The sequence below is a fragment of the Chiloscyllium punctatum genome, chromosome 49, assembly GCF_047496795.1.
Source record: "Chiloscyllium punctatum isolate Juve2018m chromosome 49, sChiPun1.3, whole genome shotgun sequence".
Classification (NCBI taxonomy): Eukaryota; Metazoa; Chordata; class Chondrichthyes; order Orectolobiformes; family Hemiscylliidae; genus Chiloscyllium; species Chiloscyllium punctatum.
In genome coordinates, this window is record NC_092787.1 from 57,209,057 (window position 1) to 57,233,392 (window position 24,336).

The 24,336-nt window shown below is 39.3% G+C and overlaps 1 protein-coding gene across 3 annotated transcripts in view; it reads right to left on the reverse strand.

Annotated features, from left to right (window-relative positions):
• LOC140469210 (uncharacterized) overlaps positions 1-24,336 on the reverse strand; it is a 380,785-nt gene that overhangs the window by 87,723 nt on the left and 268,726 nt on the right. For all 3 annotated transcript variants that reach the window (XM_072565525.1, XM_072565524.1, XM_072565526.1), the window contains 8 exons: positions 22,906-22,959; positions 20,369-20,413; positions 14,711-14,764; positions 8,840-8,947; positions 7,255-7,308; positions 5,046-5,099; positions 3,893-3,937; positions 1,267-1,320 (listed from right to left, as the gene is read on the reverse strand). In XM_072565525.1, the coding sequence (XP_072421626.1) occupies positions 1,267-1,320; positions 3,893-3,937; positions 5,046-5,099; positions 7,255-7,308; positions 8,840-8,947; positions 14,711-14,764; positions 20,369-20,413; positions 22,906-22,959 (468 nt within the window). The remainder of the gene's footprint in view (positions 1-1,266; positions 1,321-3,892; positions 3,938-5,045; positions 5,100-7,254; positions 7,309-8,839; positions 8,948-14,710; positions 14,765-20,368; positions 20,414-22,905; positions 22,960-24,336) is intronic.

Below are 24,336 nucleotides of genomic sequence, written 5' to 3' on the forward strand. Positions count from 1 at the left end.
GTGAATTGTGATGGACTTTGGCTGGCAACTGGTTTCGAACTGAGGTATTCATATCAATGTATGAGTTAGGAGCAGGAGAAGGCCATTCAGCCCCTCGAGCCTGGTCTGCCATTCAATAAGATCACAACTGATTGGATTGTGGCCTCAACCTCACATTCCTGCTTACCCCTGATAAACATTGTCCCCCCTCCACTGTTAGTCAAGAATCATACGTATCTCTACCTTTAAAATATTCAACGATTTCACCTACAATGCTCTCTACGGAAAAGAATTCCAAATGCACACAACCCTCTGAAAGAGAAAAAAACTCTTCATTTCCATCTTAAGTATGAGACCCTCTCTTCTTAAATTCTGCCCTCTCTCCCACAAGAGGAAAAATCCGTCCAGCATCCACCTTGTCAAGTGCCCTCAAGATCTTGAATGTTTTGATAACATCACCTCCCACTCATACATGCCCAGCCTGACCAACCCTTCCTCATTCCTGCCCCATTCCCTTGCATCCCAGGTATCAGTTGAGTGAACTTTCAATGTCTGGACAAAACTGTTAACACTTGATACCTGAAGTAAAATGAAGGTGGGAGAATAACTCTGTTTCTCTGTAAAGATGCCAATGCTCGAAGATTTGAAATCTGTCCAACAAAACAACTAAGCCTTGTGTTTCAAAAATTCTAAGAATGTAATCAGAGTCAGTTGGGATAAACATCTAAGCGTTGAAATCTGAATTCAGCACCATAATATTAAAGTCTTACTTGCACATTTAAGATACTCATGTTGTCCCAGGGTGAGTTCTGTCATACACACAAGTTTCTAAGCAATGGGCATTAATATTAGGCACTTAAGAAAGAATTGAAATGTCTGTGGACTGGAAAATCCCAATAAAATAAACAAAAGAATTCTGCCAGATGAGATCAGTAGCTGACAGAGTGTGCGCCACTATATGGAACTGATCTTACTCACTGGTATACATCTCACAGAAAATCATTTATTTCACAATGCTTTCTCTAATTCAACACTTTATGTCTGTTATTGGATACTGGGAAGCATCTGTAATTTTTTTCAGATTTGAAGCACAAAATTATCCAGGCACTTTTTGTCCTCTGGGCCCATACACATATGGGATTGAATTGAACAGTCCCAAAACAAAGTCTATAATGGAAACCAAACTATATTTTGTCCACAACACAAAACAAGCGAATAACAAGTGAAAGTTAAATACAAAAGAATGTAAAATGGTTGTAATCTGTATTAAAAGTACAGAATGGGAACCTGTGTACCAGGCTTTCCTTCAGGACCCGGTATTCCTTGCTGGCCTTTTAATCCCTGTAGAGACGAAAAGATATTTTAAATCAAACTGCATATGAAGCAGGAGAATAAAATAGCTAAGACATACTAATGATTAATACTTGAACATAATTTAAAAAGCTAAGAACGGTATTCTTGAATCATGAAAGTGTCTATACTGTTTGATGAAATTGGAATCAATGTGGCTAAACTAAAAAGAAAGCTCAATGGTAAGATAATGTATGTTAATATATAGCAAGTGATTACTTTTGAAGTGGAATCACTATCATTTTCTAGTCAGTCTATGTGTTTGGACTTGCCATACTAAGATTAGCCATAAAAGGAATTACATGTATTAATGTTTAGTGTGTAAAGATAGCTCTGTTCTTGATGCTTGTGTTTTGAAATAGGAGAAAACAGGATTGAAGGTCAACTTGGAGAGAGAGCTCAGATTAGACATTAGTGGGGCAGAATTTTATGCTCCCAGAGATAATGAGATTGGAGGAGAAAAGGCAACTTAATTAGGTTCTGATGAAGAACAAGACCTTAAATGTTAACTGTGCTTTCTTCCACAGGTGCTGCCAGACCTGCTGAGTTTCTCCAGAAGTTTTTGTTTTAACTAGGTGGGGCACTGATTTACCAAAACCTTCCTGCCTCCACCAGAATTATGTTCTATGTGAAAAGAGCCATGGTCAGCCCTCCTGTCCTTCTGCCAATTAAGACTCATAAGTTGCTTTGTAAAGACCACTTAAGGTCATCAGCCCTCGTGTGCGTGGATTAACCCAGCTGCAGGTGCGCCTGTCCCAATGTGGCATGTTAATCATGGTTATTACACCTAAGAGTTAATGTAAGCTGGAATTGGTGTTCAGATGAAGTAAGGTACATCTTCTTTTCAAAGACAAGAGCCTCTTCTGGTCAGATTTATTTGTGACCTATCCTCCACCATGTACTACTGAACAGTGCCTCAGACTGGCACAAGGAGGAGGGTTGGTGGCAGCACCCTATCCCAGCCAGAAGCCACCAGTGGTTGGTTATGCAGACTTTATATTACAGCAGGGGGAGTTCCTAATTAAAGGCAATCAGAGCCTCATCAATACACCGGACATAGGGCAGGACGTTATTTAGATTAGATTCTCTAAAGTATGGAAACAGACCCTTCGGCCCAACACGTCCACACCAACTCTCCGAAGAGTAACTCACCCAGACCCATTCTCCCTGACTAATGCACCTAACACTATGGATAGTTTAGCATGGCTAATTCACCTAGCATGCACATCTTTGGACTGTGGGAGGAAACTGGAGCGCCCAGAGGAAACCCACGCAGACAAGGGCAGAATGTGCAAATTCCATACAGACAGTCACCCGAGGTTGGAATCGAACCCAGGTCCCTGGTGCTGTGAGGCAACAGTGCTAACCACTGAGCCACTGTACCACCTCGATTAATTGAGAGCCTCATTGCTTGTGTTTCTGGACCCCCCCCTGAACTTTTCTCCCTGCAAGTCCCATCTCCAGAAACCAATATCCCATGCATATCACTTCCACATTGGTCCTCCAAAATTATGGGTGCCCTTCTGGCAGCATTCCCGAGCCTCCTCCACGGAACTGCTAAGCTTCTAACTGGCCAGCATCAAGAGGGACTTCCACCTCCAGGGTGCTAAATCCAGGTGAAGGCCCACTCGGGTCAGCCTCCTCAATGCCTGATTGGCATTCAATTCAGCAGACCTTGCCAAGGAGACCTCTCTGCCTGCTCAGGAAGATTCTGGTCAGTCGATGTCATGTTTTGTCCAACACCCAATTCTAATTTCTATTGGTTTCATTGGAAATGGAAACCACATAGGGTGAAGTACAGATGTCATGGTAAATTTTATTCTATTATTGAAAGATGGATTTTAACTACATCTTTTTCCATGAGTTTGGAAAGAAAAGCAAATGGAAACTTCTCAGACATGCTTTTGCAGTTGGTTGGAGATTTTCTGCAGCCCATGTGAACTCAAAACAAGTATAAGATAGTTTCCTGGAGAGGGATTTATGCCCCCTAGCTTTAGAAGGGTCATGAACTCAAAGAGATCTGATTCTAGAATTATTCTGCTACAGTCACTTTGGCAAACATTCATAACTTCCTGCACATCAATCTGAACAAAGCAGAGTCTTTGAATTCACAATGATTGGGTCTCATTTGTTAATTTTATTGCAGGATACCACCCTAATTATTCAAACCTGTGCAGGGAGCCAGAAATAAATATATTTTATTTGTAAATAGCCCTTCCTGAAATTAGATTTACAATTGTGATAAACTGATTATATTAAGGTCAGAGATTCTTACTGAATGGTTGATTGTGATTAGAAAACTAAACTTTTCAACTACGATATATCAAATGATAATATAATAGTTCTAAAATCATTTTGTCATCACTGAATTTGAGATTTTACTGTATGCTATTAAAATGTATCTGTTGTCAAATAACACATGGGACGATGTTATTAGAATCAGTTTATGGGCCAAAAGACTGATTCTCTGACCATTTTGAACTTATGCTTGCTTTGTCACTGTCACCCACACTCTCCCACATATGTAAATTTCAACAAAGTAACTCTCAGTAAATTCACTTACTGCTGGTCCAGGTAATCCGACTAATCCTCGCTGACCTATACGCCCCTGTTTAAAAAAAATCACTTGAAATAATTGTTCAAAAGAGACTGCAGACTGATGAGTGTCAGAAAATCTGTTCACTTCAGCAAGGTATTCTCAACTGTTGCATCATTTTGGATAAGTATTTTTTGGAAAGTACCAGGAAACAGAAGTGCTCAATAAAGTACTGTTTACAATGGGATAGCTTGAAGAGGATGCCATGTTGTTTGGTTGGCAGTAACTTGATGTGAAAAACACAATTGAAAGCTTTTGGACAAGTGCAAGCCTAGCTAACAGCAGCATTGTGAATTTCATAGAGTAATGGAGATGTACGGCATGGAAACATACCCTTCAGTCCAACTCGCCCACGCCGACCAGATATCCTAAATTAATCTAGTCTCATTTGCCAGCACTTGGTCCATATCCCTATAACCCCTTCCTATTCATATACCCCTCCAGATGCCTTTTAAATGTTGTTATTGTACCAGACTCCACCACTCCTTCTGGCAGCTCATTCTATACACACACCACCCTCTGCGTGGAAACGTTGCCCCTTAGGTGCCTATTAAACCTTTCCCTTCTCACCCTAAACCTATGCCCTCTACAGACAATAGACAATAGGTGCAGGAGTAGGCCATTCTGCCCTTCGAGCCAGCACCACCATTCGTTATGATCATCCTCAATCAGTATCCTGTTCTGTACTCCCCCACCCCAGGAGTCTGTTTACCCTATTCATGCCCCTCATGATTTTATAAACTTCTAAAGTTCAGCCTTAACCTCCGACATTCACAATTCATGGTAAAATCCTCTGATGACCCTTCATTAGAATGAGTTATTGATGTGAAACATTAACTCTGTCTCTCTCTCTCTCTCTATTGAGAAAATTTGTCTCATCACAAAATCAGCATTAGTGGAACAGACTTCAATATCAAGGAAGGATAGAGCACATGGAAAAGTGGGATCACAGGCTCTGATGATGAAAGAGGCTGTCTAATAAACAGCCACATAGAAAGCTGCAAAAATGTTCTTTTATAATACACAGTATATGATGTGTTACATATCATCTATAGAGTAGAGCTTTTTCCCAACATATAACTGCTTACCCATTCAAAGCATTTTTCCAAAGAATACAAACCCTGTGCCCTCTGGATCCTTGAATTCCTTTGGGGCCATCAGATCCTCTGTTGCCCTGAGATAGATAACAAAAAAGAAACAGCATTTGGAGAGATTGTAAATTCCTTCTGAGTCTTATGACTTATTTTTACGTATATTAGAGCAACCTAGGAAATAGAAGCAGAGTCGGCTATCTTTTTCTTTGAGCTGCTCTACCATTCAATAAGATCATGGCTGATCTACTGATCGCAGCCCAACTTTCCTATTTCCCCAGTCCTATAAACTTCGACTTCTTTGTCTGCCTAACATCTATCTGACCAAGTCTTGATTGAACTTAAAGGCCCAGCCTCCACTATCTTCTCACTTTGACAATCTTCTATGAGATAAAAAGATCTAAAAGGAAGGTCTCTTATACTGAACCAATATCCCCCATTTTTGGTCTCCCGCATAATAGGAAACCTCCTCCTAATGTCCACCCTATCGAGTCCCCTCAACATATGGAATATTTTATTAAGAGCTCCTCTTATTCTTCCAAATGTCAATCAATACAGGTCTAACCAATTTAACCTTTCTTCACAGGATAAGGCTTCCATCCCAGGAAAGAGTCAGAGTCATACAACATCGAAATGGACCCTTCGGTCCAACCAATCCATGCCGAACATAATCCCAAGCTAAATTTTCCCATCAACCTGCTCCTGGTCCATATCCCTCCAAACTTTTTCTTATTCTTGTACTTTATTCAAATCAAGTGAATATTTTCTGAATAGCTTCTAAGCTACTTTTTTTTACAAACAAGGAGACCAAAACTGGACACAGTACTCCAGGTGTAGTCTCACCAATCACCATACAGTTGCAGTGAAACTTCCTTGCGATCATATTCCAGTTCCTGTCCTCATCATTTGCTGCACCTGCATAATAACCTTGGACCATCAAATCCATTTTCATGACTAGATCCTGCAATCTCTCTCCTTTTAAATAGTACACTATTTTCCTATTCTTGCTGTCAGAATGAACAAATTCACATTTGTCCACCTTATACTTCATCTGCCAATCCCTTCTCTGATACTACCTTACAATTTTGCTTAATGCTATTTATATGCTTATAATTTTAATTTGTTTAATCGGGGAATAGTAATTATTCTCTTGTCTAATTAAGGGAGAAAAAAAATCGAAACAAGTGTGAGATGTTGGATTTGATCCCATCTGATGGGAAGTTGGAACAAACCTGACATTTAAGCTCGGTAATATTCAGGAGGTACTGATGGTTAACATAAAAGGCTGATTCTTTGATGGGAAATGTTGGGGTAAATCTGTCATTGCCAACCCCATAACTGGAGGGTGACCTACCTCAACATGCTTCTGTGTTGGTAAACTACAATCTGATAGCCCATTAAATTCTAGAAGCGCCACTAATTACACTGAGATTCTCTAAGCATTGATGTTCACTGATGTGAACTCAAGCTCCCTAGCACAAAACATTACGGCAGATACGTGTGTTGAGTGCACCCAGCATTTTCCTGATTCATTTCTGAGTTTTTGAAAAGTGGGTGAATGTAGTGTGCATGTACAGGGTTTGCGCTGTATATCAGACAAATTAAATCTAACAAGGATTTCTTGAAATGAATCCTTGACTTATCTTCTAATCATTGTAATTCACCTGCTCCACTAAACAAATCCTGCATAACCCTACAGTCAAACAAGCACATATTTGCCAGACTAACACCATGTGTAAACTACAAAATAATTCTGGTAATATCATACTGTCAGAATTGGTAAAGAAAAATGCAATAAGATGCATTTTTTAAATGAGTGATAATATATTCAATTACCTAGGTGGTGATGAGTTGGGTTTTTAACTAAGTATAATACATCGGATCGACAGGGACAAGATTATTACCACAATTCACATACTTGACAATCTTTTGTATTCTTGCACATGGATTCATGATTTGTTGAATTTTTCTAATCCATTTTGACCAATCTGCACAGTAATGTGACTTCCTACATTTTGTCCTGTTTGTCTTCCATAACTTCACTGAATAACATTAGCACAATTTTTCTGAGATTTCTTCAACTGTTCCAACAAAGTGCACTAGTGGGAAAATCTCCAAAGCAATTAATTTCAATAATAGTGTAGAGCAAACAATAGAGCTGAACTCAAACTGTCTTTAATACTACACGGTCACTAAAAACACAGACTTACAGGTTTTCTCACTGATTTTGAAACTGACCTTGGGTCCTACAGGTCCTTGCTGTCCTTTAAGACCCATGACTCCATCTTCACCCTGAAATAATGGTTACAAGTGGTGAATATTAACTAAATGTCAAACTACACATTTTTCTCAAAGAGAGGAAATAGCATGCAGTGCATCAAAATATTACAGACTCAATATTCTTTAAATAACAACATAACTGAATAAAAAATAGGAAACAATTGATCATAATTGCCATTCATATGAGCTAAAATTTATCTAACTGAACTGGGTAGATTAAACCTTCCATCCTCAACACACACTTTGGGATTAAATTTCAACAAGAGGTTTGTTGGATTTCTACCGAACTTCAACCTCTCTTCTAAAATCAAAAGCTGTTTGCATATATGGAAATTTGAATCAAAATGTATTGCAGAGAAACTTCCAATTTCATGACTTGACTTTGCAAAATGCAATGTGTCAAGGGAGAAATTACGTTCCTGCAATTGTCCTTCTTAGCTAAAGTGTTGATGAAGCAGAATTGGACCATTCTTGCTGTTCTGCATAGAATATTGTGTAAAAATTCTGAATTAGTGACATATTACTGGAACAGAGCATAGGTCTTCACCATCCACTTAATATTCAATATGTGTTTCTCAACCATTCAGTACAAAAAAAATTATGTGCAAAACAAAATGTAACATTTGAGACAATTCTGCTCTTAATGACCAACCTGCATAACAATGATACCATATACTAATTTCTATATCGTGGGGAAACAAAAGCTTTTAAATGAATATTCAATAATGTTAGGTATGAAATATTGTTTTTCCCCTCACAAGATAACTTTGAGTGAAGTATACTTGACCAATCTGTGTTTCTTTTCAGTCATTCACAAGATGTGGTTGTCAATAGCTGTGCTAGCATTTTTTTGCCCATTCCTTAATTGCTCCTTGGTCTGAAGGATTTGATAGAGTCATTTCAGAGAAAAGTCAACCACATTGCTGTGGGTCTGGAATCACACACAGGCCAGACTTGGTAAGAAAGACAGAGTTGCTTTCCTAAAGGATATTAGTAAATGAGATGGAATTTTACAACAATTGATATGTGGCCACCATTAGAATAGCTTTTTTAATTTCAGATTGTTAATGAATTCAAAGTACACGATTTGCTATGTACACCATTAGCCTGAGGTTCTGATTACCAGTCTGGTGACATTACCACTACTCTACTGCCTCCTCTCCTATGGTCATCTTTTACTGAGAAACTCAAGAAAAATGCCCAAGGCCCACACTACAGGACTGGGATTTCAATGAAAGTAATGAACCAAAAAATAATGGATAGGTGACAGGACATTTTGGTTTTAAATTGGAAGAAGGGAAGTCTAATGGGATAAGTTGACCCACAGTTTTGAGGCCTTCAGGAAAAATAGAAAAGGTGAGGAGCACATGAATCCTGAGTTCAACACAGTGTGGATGTAGGTAGGTCAAACCATGAAAAGTGTTCTTTCCATATGTGAGTAAAAGAAAAATGACAGGTATATAGATTTTTATGTCTGTGAAATAGAGAGAGACAAATAAATGGTTTCAATTTGTTTCATGTTCAATCTTTCTGAAGTACTCACATCAGGTCCAACTGCTCCAAGCTGACCCTTATGACCAAGAATTCCAGGAATTCCAGGTGGCCCCCTTGGTCCCTGGAATCCTCTTTTTCCTGGTAACCCAGGTGGTCCCTAAAAATAACAAAGTTCATTGTTCATAAATCAGACATTCCATCATTTCTTTTGTTGACTAAAAACCCAATGTGAAATGTTGTAAAGTCTCTATTAAATAGTATGCAGTGATTTTTTTAAAAGAAGTTTTACTGAGGTGCCAAAATGGAAATTCTGAAACTCAATGGTTCCAGTTGGTTACCACTTGACAGTTATCCTTTTTGCGATGTGAAACCTTTACTGCACATTATTTCCAAACATATTAACTTAACTGGTGCAGTTTGTTGAAATCAATACATTCTTCAGTGCATGATATAATCTTTAGAATGACAAGTAGGGACTATATTCCAAATCTTCTTCACAGATAGTGTGGCACAGTGGCTAGCATTGCTGCCTCACAGCACCAGGGTCCCAGGTTTGATTCCAGCCTTGGGTGACTGCCTGTGTGGAGTTTACACATTCTCCCTGTGTCTATGCGGCTTTCCTCCGGGTGCTCGGGTTTCCTCCCACAGTCCAAAGATGTGTAAGTCAGGTGAATTGGCCATGCTAAATTGCCCACAGTGTTAGGTGCATTAATCAGAAGGGCAATGGGTCTGGGTGGGTTACTCTGTTGAGGACTGGATGGGCCAAAGGGCCTGTTTCCATACTGTAGGGAATCTAATCTAATCAGAACTAAAATAGCCATCAATCTCCAAGATTTTGGTCAGTACAGGCATCTATATCTGCTTTGCCTCAATGTTGTGAATTTGTAGCTCATGCCATTGTTAATTCAAATTACTCCAACTAACCAGTTTTTCTGATTTCACCTAAAAGGGTAACTTTGAAATTAAATAATAGATTATCCAAATCTGTGGTGAACCTTTCAAAATAAGAACAGATGTCCTTCTTTAATTCTTTATTTTAATTTCTTTTTTTCACTTTTCCAAACTTACTGAATTTATTCTGCAGTTTCAGTCTTGCCTGATTTCCATCATCACCCCAACTGGCTGAAGCCATCGCAAAAATACACTTTTAATCTATGCTAATTTATGAATTTTCTACTCATAACAGTCAAGGTTATTGCTGCTAATTAAACATTTCCCATTATGCCTCCCACCAGTTAACATAAGGGAGGCCAGATATAGCGCATCAGGTGTAAAGCAAACCTTCTTTTTTCCAAACCCAGAAATGTCTAACTTCAGAAAAGTTTTTCCTCAATTTTCAGAGGAGCAATAAATATTAAAAGAAAAATGAGATTCTGACTTTTGCATGAAGGTTATTGAAACCAGATTAATCACAGTCTTTAAAAAGGAATTCAGTAAACAGTTTAAGAAAAGTTTTAAATAAGATGGAGTGAGTTCTGAAAATCAGAATTCATGGTTGAGATTTCTAATGTATTTTTAAAGTGTGAGGGTGAACACATGCCAACTCTCTACAGTGCCAAGTCATTCCATCATTTCAATATCTTGACACTTCCAAAAAGGAGACAATCACACCTTCAGCAGACAAAAATGTTATTTAGCTCATCTAACCAGTTGGATGTGCTCAACTACTATTTTCTGATAGCTCCATTGTCAAGTTGGATCTACATTGGTAAATACCTTTGGTTTATGAGAAGTTCCTCTTGAATCAACATGACACAGCATTGAGATACTCAAGTGTGATTCTGAAGATGATGGTAATTACAGTGTCATATTCTACATGTTGCTCTTTGTTCGAACAGGTCTGGTTTAAAACTGTCAGGTTAAAGTCAGTGATTGTCTTACATCTTCTGTTAGGAAGATAATCCTTGCAGCAGGATATGGGCATTGGGATTATGTGGAAGTCCTAGCATGGCTAACAATGAGGAAATTGTCCAGGAGGTTTAAACTTCTGTTAGGCAATTACTTAGCATCTAGAATCCACAAAAGCATCTCCAATTCTAAATCACAGTCAGAGACTTTGAAGAGTTATGGCTCAATAGTTACCCAGGAAAGGTTAGAGGGATGAAACTCTGTCCTGGCTCCCTGGTAATGTTTCAAGTATTGGTTTGGATTTTCTGAGGTGTAGCAATCTCATGAAGATTACCACTTCTCCCCTTCATTATTATGAAAGAATAGAGCTCTACACTTCTGAGAAGGGATTTTACTAAGGTCTCCCTCTATTATTTTTAAGGCAGAGGTATTTAGAATCTTGATTACCATAAGGATTAAAGATTTTCAGGGGTATGAGGAATAGAGGGTTGAGATTAGAATCAGATTAGCCATGACTTTATTGAATGTCAGAGCAGGTTCAAAGGGCTGAATGGCCTCCTCTTGTCCTTGTTTGCATTTTGCATGGAAGTTACTCAGGGTCCCAATGAGCAGCTCTCATCTATGCTGGAATAGTGGCACTGGCCATCAGAAAAGTTAGGCCACTGTGCTTAATGACTGCCACAATGAAATGAAAGCAATGTATATCACAGGTAATGGTCTCATAACTATACAAAGCCAATCAGTACGCTCTGTGCAAATTCATTCCTCTAAACATCTCCCTTTTCACAAAATAACTTGCATGCGCTATCATTTAGAGTTATAAGTGACTCAATTTAAATGGTCAAAAAAAGAAAATGATAATTCATTTGTAAACTGTGTCAATTCTACTCAGTCCTATTTTCATCACTTTCTGCAAATGCATTTTATCCATTATCTCCTGAGCATCCATATCATTTAACAACATGCCACATTAAGAATTTTCCTTAATTTGTATGGTTTCTGCTCTTTCCTGGGGAGAGTGTTGCTTCTGTGGTGAACATTTCATCAGAGCAAGAAACTTGTCTCTCAGATTTCATGTCCCTGCTGATCTTATGACCTTCAGAGCTGGTTTAGTTGTTTTCCCAATTCTTCTATTTGACAGAGAGCTGCTTCTTATCCTATATCCCAGCAAAACTGCATATTTTTAGTAATAAGCTTGTGTCAATGTTTACACTCTCACGACAACTTATGCAAGAACATTGCTGGACAGTCCATGAATCCAACAATTAGTGCACTGTGTTTGTATCTGTTAGTTGCTGCATTTTTGCTACGGTTCTCATCAAGTTAAGATCCAGGAGAAATCCTTTCACTTTCTGGAAATGATTTGTGCACTTGATTTCAGGGACCTTTAATTGCATCGCTGTGTTGTTCAGCTTCAGGTTCACCTGACAAATTCTCTTTAACATCTGCATTAGAGTCAGACTGTTGTTCACAAAAGCTTCATCTATTGTGTCTCCACATTCATAGACTAGCAGATGATCTACAATAGCTACCACTCCAAGAAGATCACTAACTAATACTGTCTAAACTGATACTCCTCCAGAGCAGTGCAAATGCCAAGCAACATATAAAACCACCCATATCTCCTGAATAACATCTAGAATGTGGTGAGAAAATTGCTATTTTCATTCAGCTTCCTGAACAGTAAACATCCTTCACATCAACATTACTAGAGGGTTCAAGGTATCTGTTCAGAATCTCTCTTATTTGATTTCTCCGTTTCTGAGGGAAGTTTTCGGTGCAATACAGCTTGCAGTACTCTTTTTCAGCACTGATAACAGGGAAATCATTCATATTGGCTAATCCTCTTCGTGCAATTCCGTAGTTATTTCATTACTGAGACTGGAATAAATTCAATAATGTTTCACATATGCTTTCATTCCCAAAACAGCAGGGAAGGGGAATCTCACAGCCATTCTGATTCAATGTTGCAGGTGTTGTCATTTTAATATTTCCTTGCTGTTTTTTTGCAATAGCTAGTTCTCTTACAGCTCTGAATATTCTCTCGATCTCAGCATCACACACCTTCCAAGTATTGTGTTTAACAGTTTTCAAAAACTATAGTGATAGCAAATTTTAGTAGGGGCCACCTGACTATGGCAAGCCAGCTGGTATAAAATGTGTGAATGCATCTCACTTGCCACTCTACCCACTTGTCACATTACCCCCCTATGCACCTCCATCCTACTCAGATACCTGTCTACCCAGGTCCCACCTTAACCTCTTAATCACTTACCTCCCCCCTGTCTTCTTGCCACCTACTTCACTCACCGACACACATTGTCAAAGAATGTATAAATAACATTGATTGTTAAATAGTCAAGGCTTCATACATTTAGAATTATTAAATAACAATTCATTCAATGTTATAAATATAAAGTACAAAATTAGTCAGTGATAATATTAAATATTTAAAACAAATAAAAGATTTTTCTTTTAGAAATGCAATACCTATAAAATGCTAAAGAGTTTCATTAAAAACTTACCTCACAGTTCAATATTCTGCTGCCCTTTATGGGTTTCCCCTGTTCCTCAGATGTCATGAAGAGCATAGTTTCAATTGTCCTGTGCTGCACTGAAGCCTATATCATTTTCTATGATTGAAGCTCCAGTAATCAGCATTGGTAGACAGCCATTAAAACACAGGGGCAGTTAAGTGAGTAGACTTTCCTACAACTGGTACCAGTTGGAACAGTTCCAATGCCAGTTAGAAGTCTGGTCCACTATTCTTTGTCCCTGTTCCATTTCCTAATTTTAAATGAACAGTTTATTTTGCTGAAATGTGGGCAATCCGCAATCAATGCAGTATAAGAGACAATCAATGTGGACCACCCTTGTTGCTAACATTGCATTGAGACACTTCCAATGTTTCCTCCCAGCTGTATGATGTTCTGTTTATGGCAGTCAGTGTGCTGACGTGAATCTCAGTTTTAATTTCCTGTTCCAGAAATCACTGCCATGCATGGACCCCAGAGGTCCACGCCAAGGAACAAAAACATTAGAAGGAATGCTGTATACTAAATTTCCAATATGATGAGTGGAATGATGTTTGGAAAATTAACATAAGTTTACTTAATGTGGCAAATTTAATTAATTTTTGTGCATTTAAAAAGAGCCACTTTAATTTTGCAACAGTTCTAGCTTCATTAATTATTATTAACACAACAAATGTGTTCACAACTTAACAAGCTTTTGTGTTTTCAAAATGTAAATCTTTGAATCACACATTTCCAGTGATCAATATTTTAAAGATTATTTTTATTCACATGATTCATACTGGAAATTTACAATTGTTTGAATTTTGATGCACAGATAACAATAGGAAGTTTAAACATAATACTTTGAAGAACATTGTGGATAATGGGCTGGATTTCACCAATAATTTCAGTCTTGAGCTTTCTGGTGTAAGTACAATATCCTTTTAATTCTGTAGTAAGTCTTAATGAATATCAAATAACATCTCTGGGACTGAATATGATTTTTTTTACAAACGTAATTTAATTTGATTTATTACTGTCACATGTACCTAAGTAAATGAAGTTTTATTCTGAGTGCAGTACAGATAGATCAAGTGTGAGGTTGATTCCTTCAAGTTTTAATTATAACTAAAGGTTATGAAAGTAAATTATTTCTTATTTTGTTTTTATTAAACCTTCATTCTCAAAATCCAATCTTTCTTTCATTGTCCATGTCTCTTCCTGCATGTGACTAAATATTGAATTAAATATTCTGATATTTCTTGGCTCAGACAAAGCATTGCTCATTATCAATTCTTCAGTCTGGTTAGTTAAGATGATATACTGCTGCTTACCTTGATCAGACTTGTCACAGATATCCTGTAGAAGGTTCTGCACATCTTATCATACAATTTACAATAAGTTCCCATGCAAATCTCCCACAGAGAGGCTGTGAGCAAATCTTCAGTATGTAATCCTGCCGTTTCAGTTTTATATGAAAATGTTATCAGGCTTTTGTGCACAAATAACAGTAAAAGCAAAAGTGATATTTTTCAAGGAAATCTCTTGATACTTACTACATCTCCTTTCTCTCCAGGGTCCCCATGTGCACCATCTGATGCTCTTGCCCTCTGTCAAAGTGTTAAAACCAAGGGTTAGTAGTCTTAAAATAACATGGACAAATATTGATTGAATCATCAGGTGAGTGTCCAACTCTCTTTTATTTGGTGGAGATGAGCAATCTTCACATTGAGGCAGGTGATACTTCCCTTCATTGAAGCACAAAACAATGTATACATGATTAAATTAAATATGCATGCTCCAGAATGCCTTAAACCAACATTGCAAGATTTCTCACTTGTACCTGTGACCAATTGGAAACATTGAACTTTGATATTTTAAGAAGACACTCAGATTACTAACTGCTGGGTTTCATTACATTTAATCCTCCAAACAATTTTTAAGATTACTCTGTCTCCATCCTTTGGGCTTTCACATGCTACAAACATGCTACATTGGCTGATCTGAAAGAATCAATGGTCAACTTACTATTAGCCTTATTTTGGGTGGCACGGTGGCACAGTGGTTAGCACTGCTGCCTCACAGTGCCAGAGACCCGGGTTCAATTCCTGCCTCAGGCGACTGACTGTGTGGAGTTTGTACATTCTCCCCGTGTCTGCGTGGGTTTCCTCCGGGTGCTCCGGTTTCCTCCCACAGTCCAAAGATGTGCAGGTCAGGTGGATTGGCCATGCTAAATTGCCCGTAGTGTTAGGTAAGGGGTAAATGTAGGGGTATGGGTGGGTTGCGCTTCGGTGGGACAGTGTGGACTTGTTGGGCCGAAGGGCCTGTTTCCACATTGTAAGTAATCTAATCTATAACACTTTGGTCCAGCATTAACCTGATACACAGATAGCCTAAGGTACAACCTGCTAATTTTGTCCCACACTTGTCAAGAACTATGAGGCCTTTCCTCAGTATTTATCCAGAATGACACATTAAAGATCAGGAACCATTTGAATGACTGTACATTCCAATTTTCCCAAGGTACAAAGCCAAGAATCCTGCAATAGAACCAGAATTAACATTTGGTGACACTTACAAAGGAACTGGTTTTGGCAGGGCTGCTGCTCGAAACATCAATGTTCCTGCTCCTCGGATGCTGACTGACGTGCTGTACTTTTCTAGCTTAAAAATCACATGACACCAGGTTATCGTCCAACAGGTTTAATTGGAAGCACACTAGCTTTCGGAGCGACGCTCCTTCATCAGGTGATAGTGGGGGGCTCGATCGTAACACAGAATTTATAGTAAAAATTTACAGTGTGATGTAACTGAAATTATACATTGAAAAATTGATTGTCTGTTAAGCCTTTCATAAGAATACAGTGATAGTTTGACTTCTTTCATGTGTAAATCACAAAACCCTTTTTTTTAAGGTTGCATTCTCCGATTAACTGTTAACAATGGTGATAGCTAGACAATATGTTGAAGGTGTTAGCACCCTGTGTTCTCTGTCTATCTCCTGATGTTTAAGTTAGATTCCACTTTGCTCAAAAACTGTATACATTCATGTAGAACTCTGAGCTCAAAAACTGCATGAATTTATGTAAAACTCTGTTATCTCATTTTTTAGATTAGAATCAATTTAAACATCAGGTCATAGACAGAGAACACAGGGGGCTAACACCTTCAACATATTGTCTAGATATCACCATTGTTAACAGCTAACCCGAGAATGCAACTTTAAAAAAAAGGGTTTTGTGATTTACACATGAAAGAAGTGAAACTATCACTGTATTCTAACAGATGAAAGGCTTAACAGACAATCAATTCTTCAATGTATAATTTCAGTTACATCACACTGTAAATTTTTGCTATAAATTCTGTGTTACGATCGAGCCCTCCACAATCACCTGATGAAGGAGCGTCGCTCCGAAAGCTAGTGCGCTTCCAATTAAACCTGTTGGACTATAACCTGGTGTTGCGTGATTTTTAACTTTGTACACCCCAATCCAACACCGGCATCTCCAAATCATGACTACTTTTCTAGCAGCACTCTAATCTTGAAAATGGTTTAGGCAGCTGGGTGTTAGGTAATAACCATGTGGCCCATCATGCATTAGTATCATCACCCCCTCCCCCACCCCCTGGGTAATCCATGCATCAGCATCTCATCTTCAGGTGGTCTAACAAGTGCTCTATTATGGCCGTGGTCAAAGAATGGACAACATTGGATCCAGTCCCTATACACCCCATCTGCCATGGCGAAGGCCTCCAAGCCCTTGTTTCTTCCTCTTCCTCCCCCGCTGACCCAACCAGTACCCCTCTACCAACACACTCTTTTGATTAGCAGAACTGGTCCTCATCCTCTCCATCAAATTCTTCTGCTTTCTTCAGACCAAAGGGGTAGCCATGGGCACCCACATGGGCCCTCAGAGTATACGTGGAACAGTCCATCTTCTGCAGTTACACTGGCACCATCCCTCACCTTTTCCTCCACTACATTGATGACTGTATCTGCGCCGCCTTGTGCTCCCATGAGGAGGTTGAACTTCACCAATCCCTTCCACCCTGACCTTAAGTTCACTCGGTCTATCTCAAATACCTCCCTCCCTTTCCTGAATATCTCCATTTCCGGCAACCGACTCAACATGGACACCTATTTCAAACCCACCGACTCCCACAGCTACCTGGACTACACCTCGTTCCACCCATCCCTCCTGTAAAGACACGATCCCTTGCTCCCAATTCCTCAGCCTCTGCCGTAACTGCTTCCAGGAGGAACAATTCCCGGATATTCCAGATGGCCTCTTATTTCCAGGTCTGCAATTTCCCCTCCTGCATGATCAACAATGTCTTAGAGTGCATCTCCTCCACTTCCCACACCTCTGCCTTCGAATCCTACTCCTCCAACTGCAGCAAGGATATAACCTTGTCCTCACCACTAATATCCAGACACAACACATTTTATTCTGCCATTTCTACCACTTACAAACAGGCCCCACCACCAAAGATATATTTCCCTCCCCAGCCTTATCTGTATACTGTGAGACCATTCCCTCTGTGATTCTCTCATTAGATCCACACCCCCCCCCCCCCCCCCACCAGCCCACCCTCCACTCCCAGCACCATCCCTTGCCACCATTTGAGGTTTAAAACCCGCACCCATGTCTGCTCCCTCACCTCCGTCCAAGGGGTCAAAGGATTTTTTCACATCTGGCAGAGATTTTCCAGCACATCCACTCAGCTCATCCACTGTGTCCATTGCTCTCGATGTGGTCTCCTCCATAGCGGGGAGACAGGATGCCAACTCATGGGGAGTTTCAGGGAACATCTCTGGAACACACACACCAAACAACCCCACTGCCCTATAGCTGACCACTTCAACACCCCTGCCCACTCTGCCAAGGACATGCAAGTCCTGGGACTCCTCCACCGCCAAATCCACACCACCTGACAACTGGAAGACGAACGCCTCATCTTCTACTTTGACAACCTTCAACCACATTGTACCAATGTCGACTCCACTAATTTACAAATCCCCCCTCCCCTCACCTCATTCCTGATCCAACTCTCCAACTCAGCACCGCCCTCTTGACCTGTCCCACCTGTCCATCTTCCTTCCTGCCTATCCACTCCATCCTCCCCACCGACTATCACAATCACCCCTCCAACTACCTCCATCTTCCCAGCAAACCTTCCCAGCCCCACCCCCACCCCCACCCTCCCATTTATTACTCAGTCCCCTTCCCCTCCACATTCCTGGTGAAGAGCTTATGCTTGAAACATCGACTCTCTTGCTCCTTGGATGGTCCCTGACCTGCTGTGCTTTTCGAGCACCACACCTTTTGACTCTGAATCTCCAGCATCTGGAATGTAAATCCAGTCAGGGATTTACACAATACAGGTTGTTCTGCTTGAACATGTATTTTGCTCAAGCAAGTTCACTATAATGTGATTAACATATTGGGGACACTGTTTCAAAAGCGCAAACTTTCAGAATGTGTATTGGCTGTAATGCGATTACATTGCCAACACTTTAAGCACTGTTTCTAAAGCACTATTTTTCTATAACATGGGCTTACAGAAGAATGTAACTATAGTGTTACAGAAGAACTGGCTGTAGCCATGGTTGCAGAGTGTTGCCCTTGTCTCCCAAGGGCCATCCTTGTAACACATCTGGAACATGAGTGTTCTCAAGGATATAGACATCATGGCATCTCCCAGGGTATTTGGCATGGATTTCTAAGATGGGATACCAATGATCACAGATGACTTTATTTCATTGATAGAGTGGAACCATTTTCTATTGCCGAAGTCAGCTGCATTATGATAAGGGTCCATCAATTAAAAAGTGCATACAGTCTTTCATACCCTGCTATGTTGTCAATATCAAATGCCTGGACTATGGCATGACTTTGTCACAGGGAAATGCAATAAAGGGCTGTGATCAGGACTAAACATGACAAGCTTTTAGGCTTTGTGTCTTTGCTAAACACTAATGCAAGACAAAAGTACTGTGAGCCTTATACTCTGGCTTAGGAGGCAAAGCATAAAAAGTCAAAGCAAGACAAGGCAGGGATGCTGTTAGCACTAAAGGAGGCACAAAATTGGTAGTGGTAAGATAGAGAGCAAACAGTCCTTTGATGTGGCCTGGCTGAATTTATTACATATTGCATGTCCCAGTATGCAAATTATCCTCAGGAGCATTCCAATGAAAGGTGCCGGTGAGCTCCAAAGCGCAGTGTGGGTGTGCAGCACCATTTTGCGAATGAATCAGGAATGTGCCATGAGGGTGCATTGAGGTTTGTATGTCTTAGATGACAAGGTCTGTGGACATGAGGTTCTTGCAGTCGCTACCCCTCAGTCGCCCTCAGATGTTGCTGCATGGCATCCAAGATAGTGGCGCAATGGGCCAACTGAAGGCACCAAGTAGCGGATCTGACCGACACATTGGGAATTATCACTGTCTAGTTTCTATCTAGTGGATGGGAGAATAAGGAACTGAGTATAAATGAGGTGAGATTAGGTAATAATGAAATGTCAATGCACACTAATAAGAGTCTTGCCGCTCATGAGTGAGAATCCTATCTTATTGTTCAACACTTGGTTGGAAAATGGGACTTCCTTGCTCTTGATATTGAGAACTCCTTGCTGGCCATCTCACATGACCTTCCTAACTTTCTCAAAAATGCTCATGTCATTCAGTACCCGGGACAATTCTGCCCCTAATATTTTTGTTTATATTTGAGAAAAGCATACATAAAAGAAAAGGGCAAGGCCCACTTTTGATATTAATGTTGGAGCGACCACGGATTTACAATGCAGAAACACTATCCCTTCTCCAGAATAATGATGCACACTTACTACTTTTGAACTGAAGAAAAACACACAACAGTTAATCTCAGTCCACCACCTGGGTTTTTAGGACAATATCACTCAGCAACATATGGTCAGATGTACATCTCTAAGTCTTTGAAGGAAGCCAGCTGATTACCTACAGGATTCCTCCAATTTGCCTCTGCTGTTTTCCAAGAAAGATTCTCATTTGTTTCCTTCCTTAATGAATACCCAATGCTTTGCTTGCTTTAATTTAGAGATCATTGTTTGTGCACTTTTGTCTTATTAAACTCATTGACTGTGTGACCATCATTTGAAGGTGTAAAGAAATCGCATTGCATTATACAAGTTTCATTAATTGCTACATTGTAAAATAATTAAAAAATCAATCTTACTGAATCGCCTGGTGGACCTCTGATACCTGGCATTCCAATCACTCCCTGAAAGAAATATAGCAATTTGATTAAGCACAGTTACAAGAAGTTTAAATTAAGAATTCAATTGAACAGCGCACTAGCATCTGCTTGCTCATAAAGCAAGTGTTTGACAATCGACCAGTGTGCTCTTACAGGATTGAATCTTCGAGTATAAGAGGATTTCGTTAGTAGCAACTTATACTCAGCTCCAAATCACCACATTTACCTCAAAAGCAATATAGTCCTTTTAACAATCTATCATAAATTTGCACCCAATACTCTTTTAACCTGTTATATCTGTTGCCCATTAATGGTTGGCAATCACACAATAAAAGTCTATTTGTGCAAAGATGCATTCAGCTCTTCTCCATCTTACTTTCACAGCTGAAATAGAAATTACTGCTACGTTTAACAATTGGATTTTATTCAGGAAGCATCCGAGTAAGGTTTATTTTCATATTTTTCAAATTGTCATACTTGATATGAAAAGCTGAGTTATACATTTGATGCATATTTGTCTCTGCATCTAAGAAGAGAAGGCAGAATGCTTGCATGAGTAAGTCCTGAAATTGAAATCAGATAAATAACTGACGTGAGAACAAGAGGGTAGTTGAGAAATAGCGAGCACAATGTATTTAGATGCAAAGCGGAAAATAACGTGAAGGATGAAGTCAAGACTGATTCCATTTTAGAGAAGGCAACACACAATGATAGAAGTTGAATGGTTCCAAATTAGCTCAACTAAAAAGTTAGCAAACATGGGTCACTGTTGCTGTTTCTGGGAGAAATATAATGTGAACCAAAAGGATATAAGGATCTTTTAGATATAGATTTATATCAAAGCAGGGTTAATTAGTTATTCATTTTTCTTTTCATTTGCAGGTTGTGGGTAATGCTGGCTAGGCCAGTATTTATTGTCCTTCCCTAATTATGCTGCAAATGTTGGTGGTTAGTTGACTTCTTACAGGTCACAGGAAAGGGAGATACCTAGTCTCAATAACAGAACCCAGGACTCAATAGGGAGACTGCCGTGCTGGGATCAGGGACTGGGATGGGTGTTCCTAAGAGTCTGGGACAGAAATGGAATGAGTAATTTCTGGCCCTGTTTTCTTGTACCACTTCTGTTCATGTCGAGGTAAACCCACAGTGTTTTCACAAAGGGACTTCTGGGATTTTGACCCAGTGACACTGGAGGAATGACACAATAGTTCCAAATCATTACTATGGCTTGGAGGGAAACTTGCAGATGTTGATGTTCTCATGTATCTTTTGCCTTGTCGTTCTAGATGGTAGCGCTTTCAGGTTTGGAAGGTGCTGTCAAAGGAGGCAGGGCATCTAGCAGATGGTACATACAGCTGCCACTGTGCTTTGATCATGGCGGAAGTGAGTGTTGGACGCATTAGATGAGCTGCAATCAAGTAGACTTCTTTATCCTGTACATTTTGTGCTTCTTGAATGATATCGGTGTTACAGTCATCCTGGCAAGTGGGGAGTATTCCATCTCACTGCTGTCTTATGCATTGTAGATGGTGGACTGGAATTGAAGAGGTGAAAACAGCAGATGACTGAGTGCATTACCAACCACATGTTTACCTCCAAGCCACATATCAACTTCAATTGGAACTATATTATCATTCCTTCACTGTTGTTGTGGGTGTATATTCCCCTGCCCCACGCCCCTACAGATAATAGATTGTAACAGTTCAAGAAGACAACTCCCCGTCTCAAGGGCTGATTGTGGGAAGTGACAAATTTTGGCCTGACCAAGAAATATTATATCCAATGAATTAAAAATAAGTTTGAAAACACCATAATCCAAACACAAACAAAAGCCTTGAACTTAGCTGCATACATATAAGAGGAATGCCGGTGAAGGTTGATTGGATACATACACCACAAGATATGGCATCGAAACAGTGGGAACAATTTCAGTAAAATGTTCAACACAAAGTAATTTCATCAAAACAAAAATTCAGTAAGATTCCATCTATGGCTTACTAAAGATGTTCAGGATAGTAGTAAATTAAAACTAGCGACCTGAAAGCTAACAAACTTAAAGGGAAGCATGTGATAAACATGAAGCCACTAATAATAAAAAAAAGGAGGAATATGGATTGTGTAAGCAAGAGAAATAATTAGAGTAGAGCAGATCTTGCAAGTTAATCAGAAAAAGCCTATTTACTCGAGTTATGGAGTCACGACAAGGGTGAAACAAACAGTTCCACTGTTTATCAGATTTGCCATATCAAGGAATTGAGACTAGGATCGTTGTATCTTTTAGGGGAAAATTGATGAAGCACTAAAATGAAGGGCAATATCTGAATTTAGAGAGAGAACACGGCCTTTGGATTATTTGTGGATGTTTAACAAAGAACATGCTTGGAGATTAGGGGATAAATGGGTTCATGTAGTAAAACATCAGTAGGTCTAAAAAATCAACTTGTAGCTAAATGTTTTGTTAACTTTAAGTACTTAAATTGTTTGACATATTCAAGATGATATCTGTATAGTTTTACCTTTGGACCTTCAGAACCAGGTTCCCCTCTTGGCCCAGGTGGTCCATCTTCACCCTGAAAAACATATTACTACATTTATATCAATTCCTTTTACATTTTACAAGAGTATAGACTTACAGTAAAATTTCATTGGGGGAGATTTCAGTTTTAGATTTTGCAAAGCCATATTAAGACAATCATAGGTCCATGTGCAGTAGGACAGGTTAAAATAAAAATAAGCACGACAGTGGCTACAATATAAAAATCTATAAAAATTTGCCAACTTTCATTTGGCAATACATTGTTGTGAAGGCACTTCCATTATTCATTTTTTTGAGGACCTGTGTTTATAGAATAGTGATATTTGGTTAATTTGAAAGACTGAAGAAGTAGAGACTTCTTTTAAAGGCCACAATACAAAATACTTACTGGGAGTCACATGTTTTAAGCTAATTTCCTGGACTTGTTTACTGCAGGAAGTCATTTGTCTGCATTTATGGCTGTCAGGAGTAATAGCTCTCTGATATTGTTTGGAATGTACTTGAGGGTGTAGGCTGCTGAGAGAGAGAAGCTGCCCAACTCATCCTTTCCCACCTTTGTGAGAAAACCGTTTTAGGCAACTCAGAGTGTAAGCTGAAAAAAACTGATGCAGCCATTCTCTTGAAAAGCTTCTTGTACACCTCTTCCTGAAAGTTCCTGAATGAACGCATTCAGAACTGAAGGCCCCTGTTTGGGTCTTCTAGCGCAGAAAAGGTCAAAAGACAAATGGGTAATTTTAAATTTAATCAGGATCGGATGTAGGGTTTCTGACCTTGATCAGAACATCTGGGCTAATAATTTTATTCATCAAGAAATCTCATTGGTGGATGTTTTCTCTATTCTGAAAGTAACATGATACATATATAATTGGCCACATCAGTAACTAGGTAAAACATGTGTACACATGTAACAGAGCCAGAGAAAGACAATGCACCCCTCTAACCTTGGTCTCAACAAGATGTAGATCAAAGTAGAACCAAAAATTTGTAAGTTCAGTGTATTTGGTCAATTAATCACTGATCTTGCATTGAAACCAAATTTATTTTATCTCACTGGAAACAATCTTGAACGCTATTGTATCAGATGCTTTTTATGTACCCTGACCATTCTTCAGTGGTAATGGAGTCAATAGAATTGAACTTCTTAAGGGTGGTTAAGGGGACATTGAATACATGATTGTTGCTGCACCAACCTCTTTGTCGAATGCTAAGACAAACTTCAACTTCAATATATTCCACCACTAATATAGGACTCGTAAGTCCAAATTTTTTTTATTATGAAGTGCAAGTTACATTGACTGCCTAATACAATGAATTCTGAACTGCTTTTCATAATTAAATTGTCAGGTCTGGTTGAATGTCCTATGAAGAAACAGGATGAACTTAACGGAGACAGAACTAAAGCGTTTTGCAT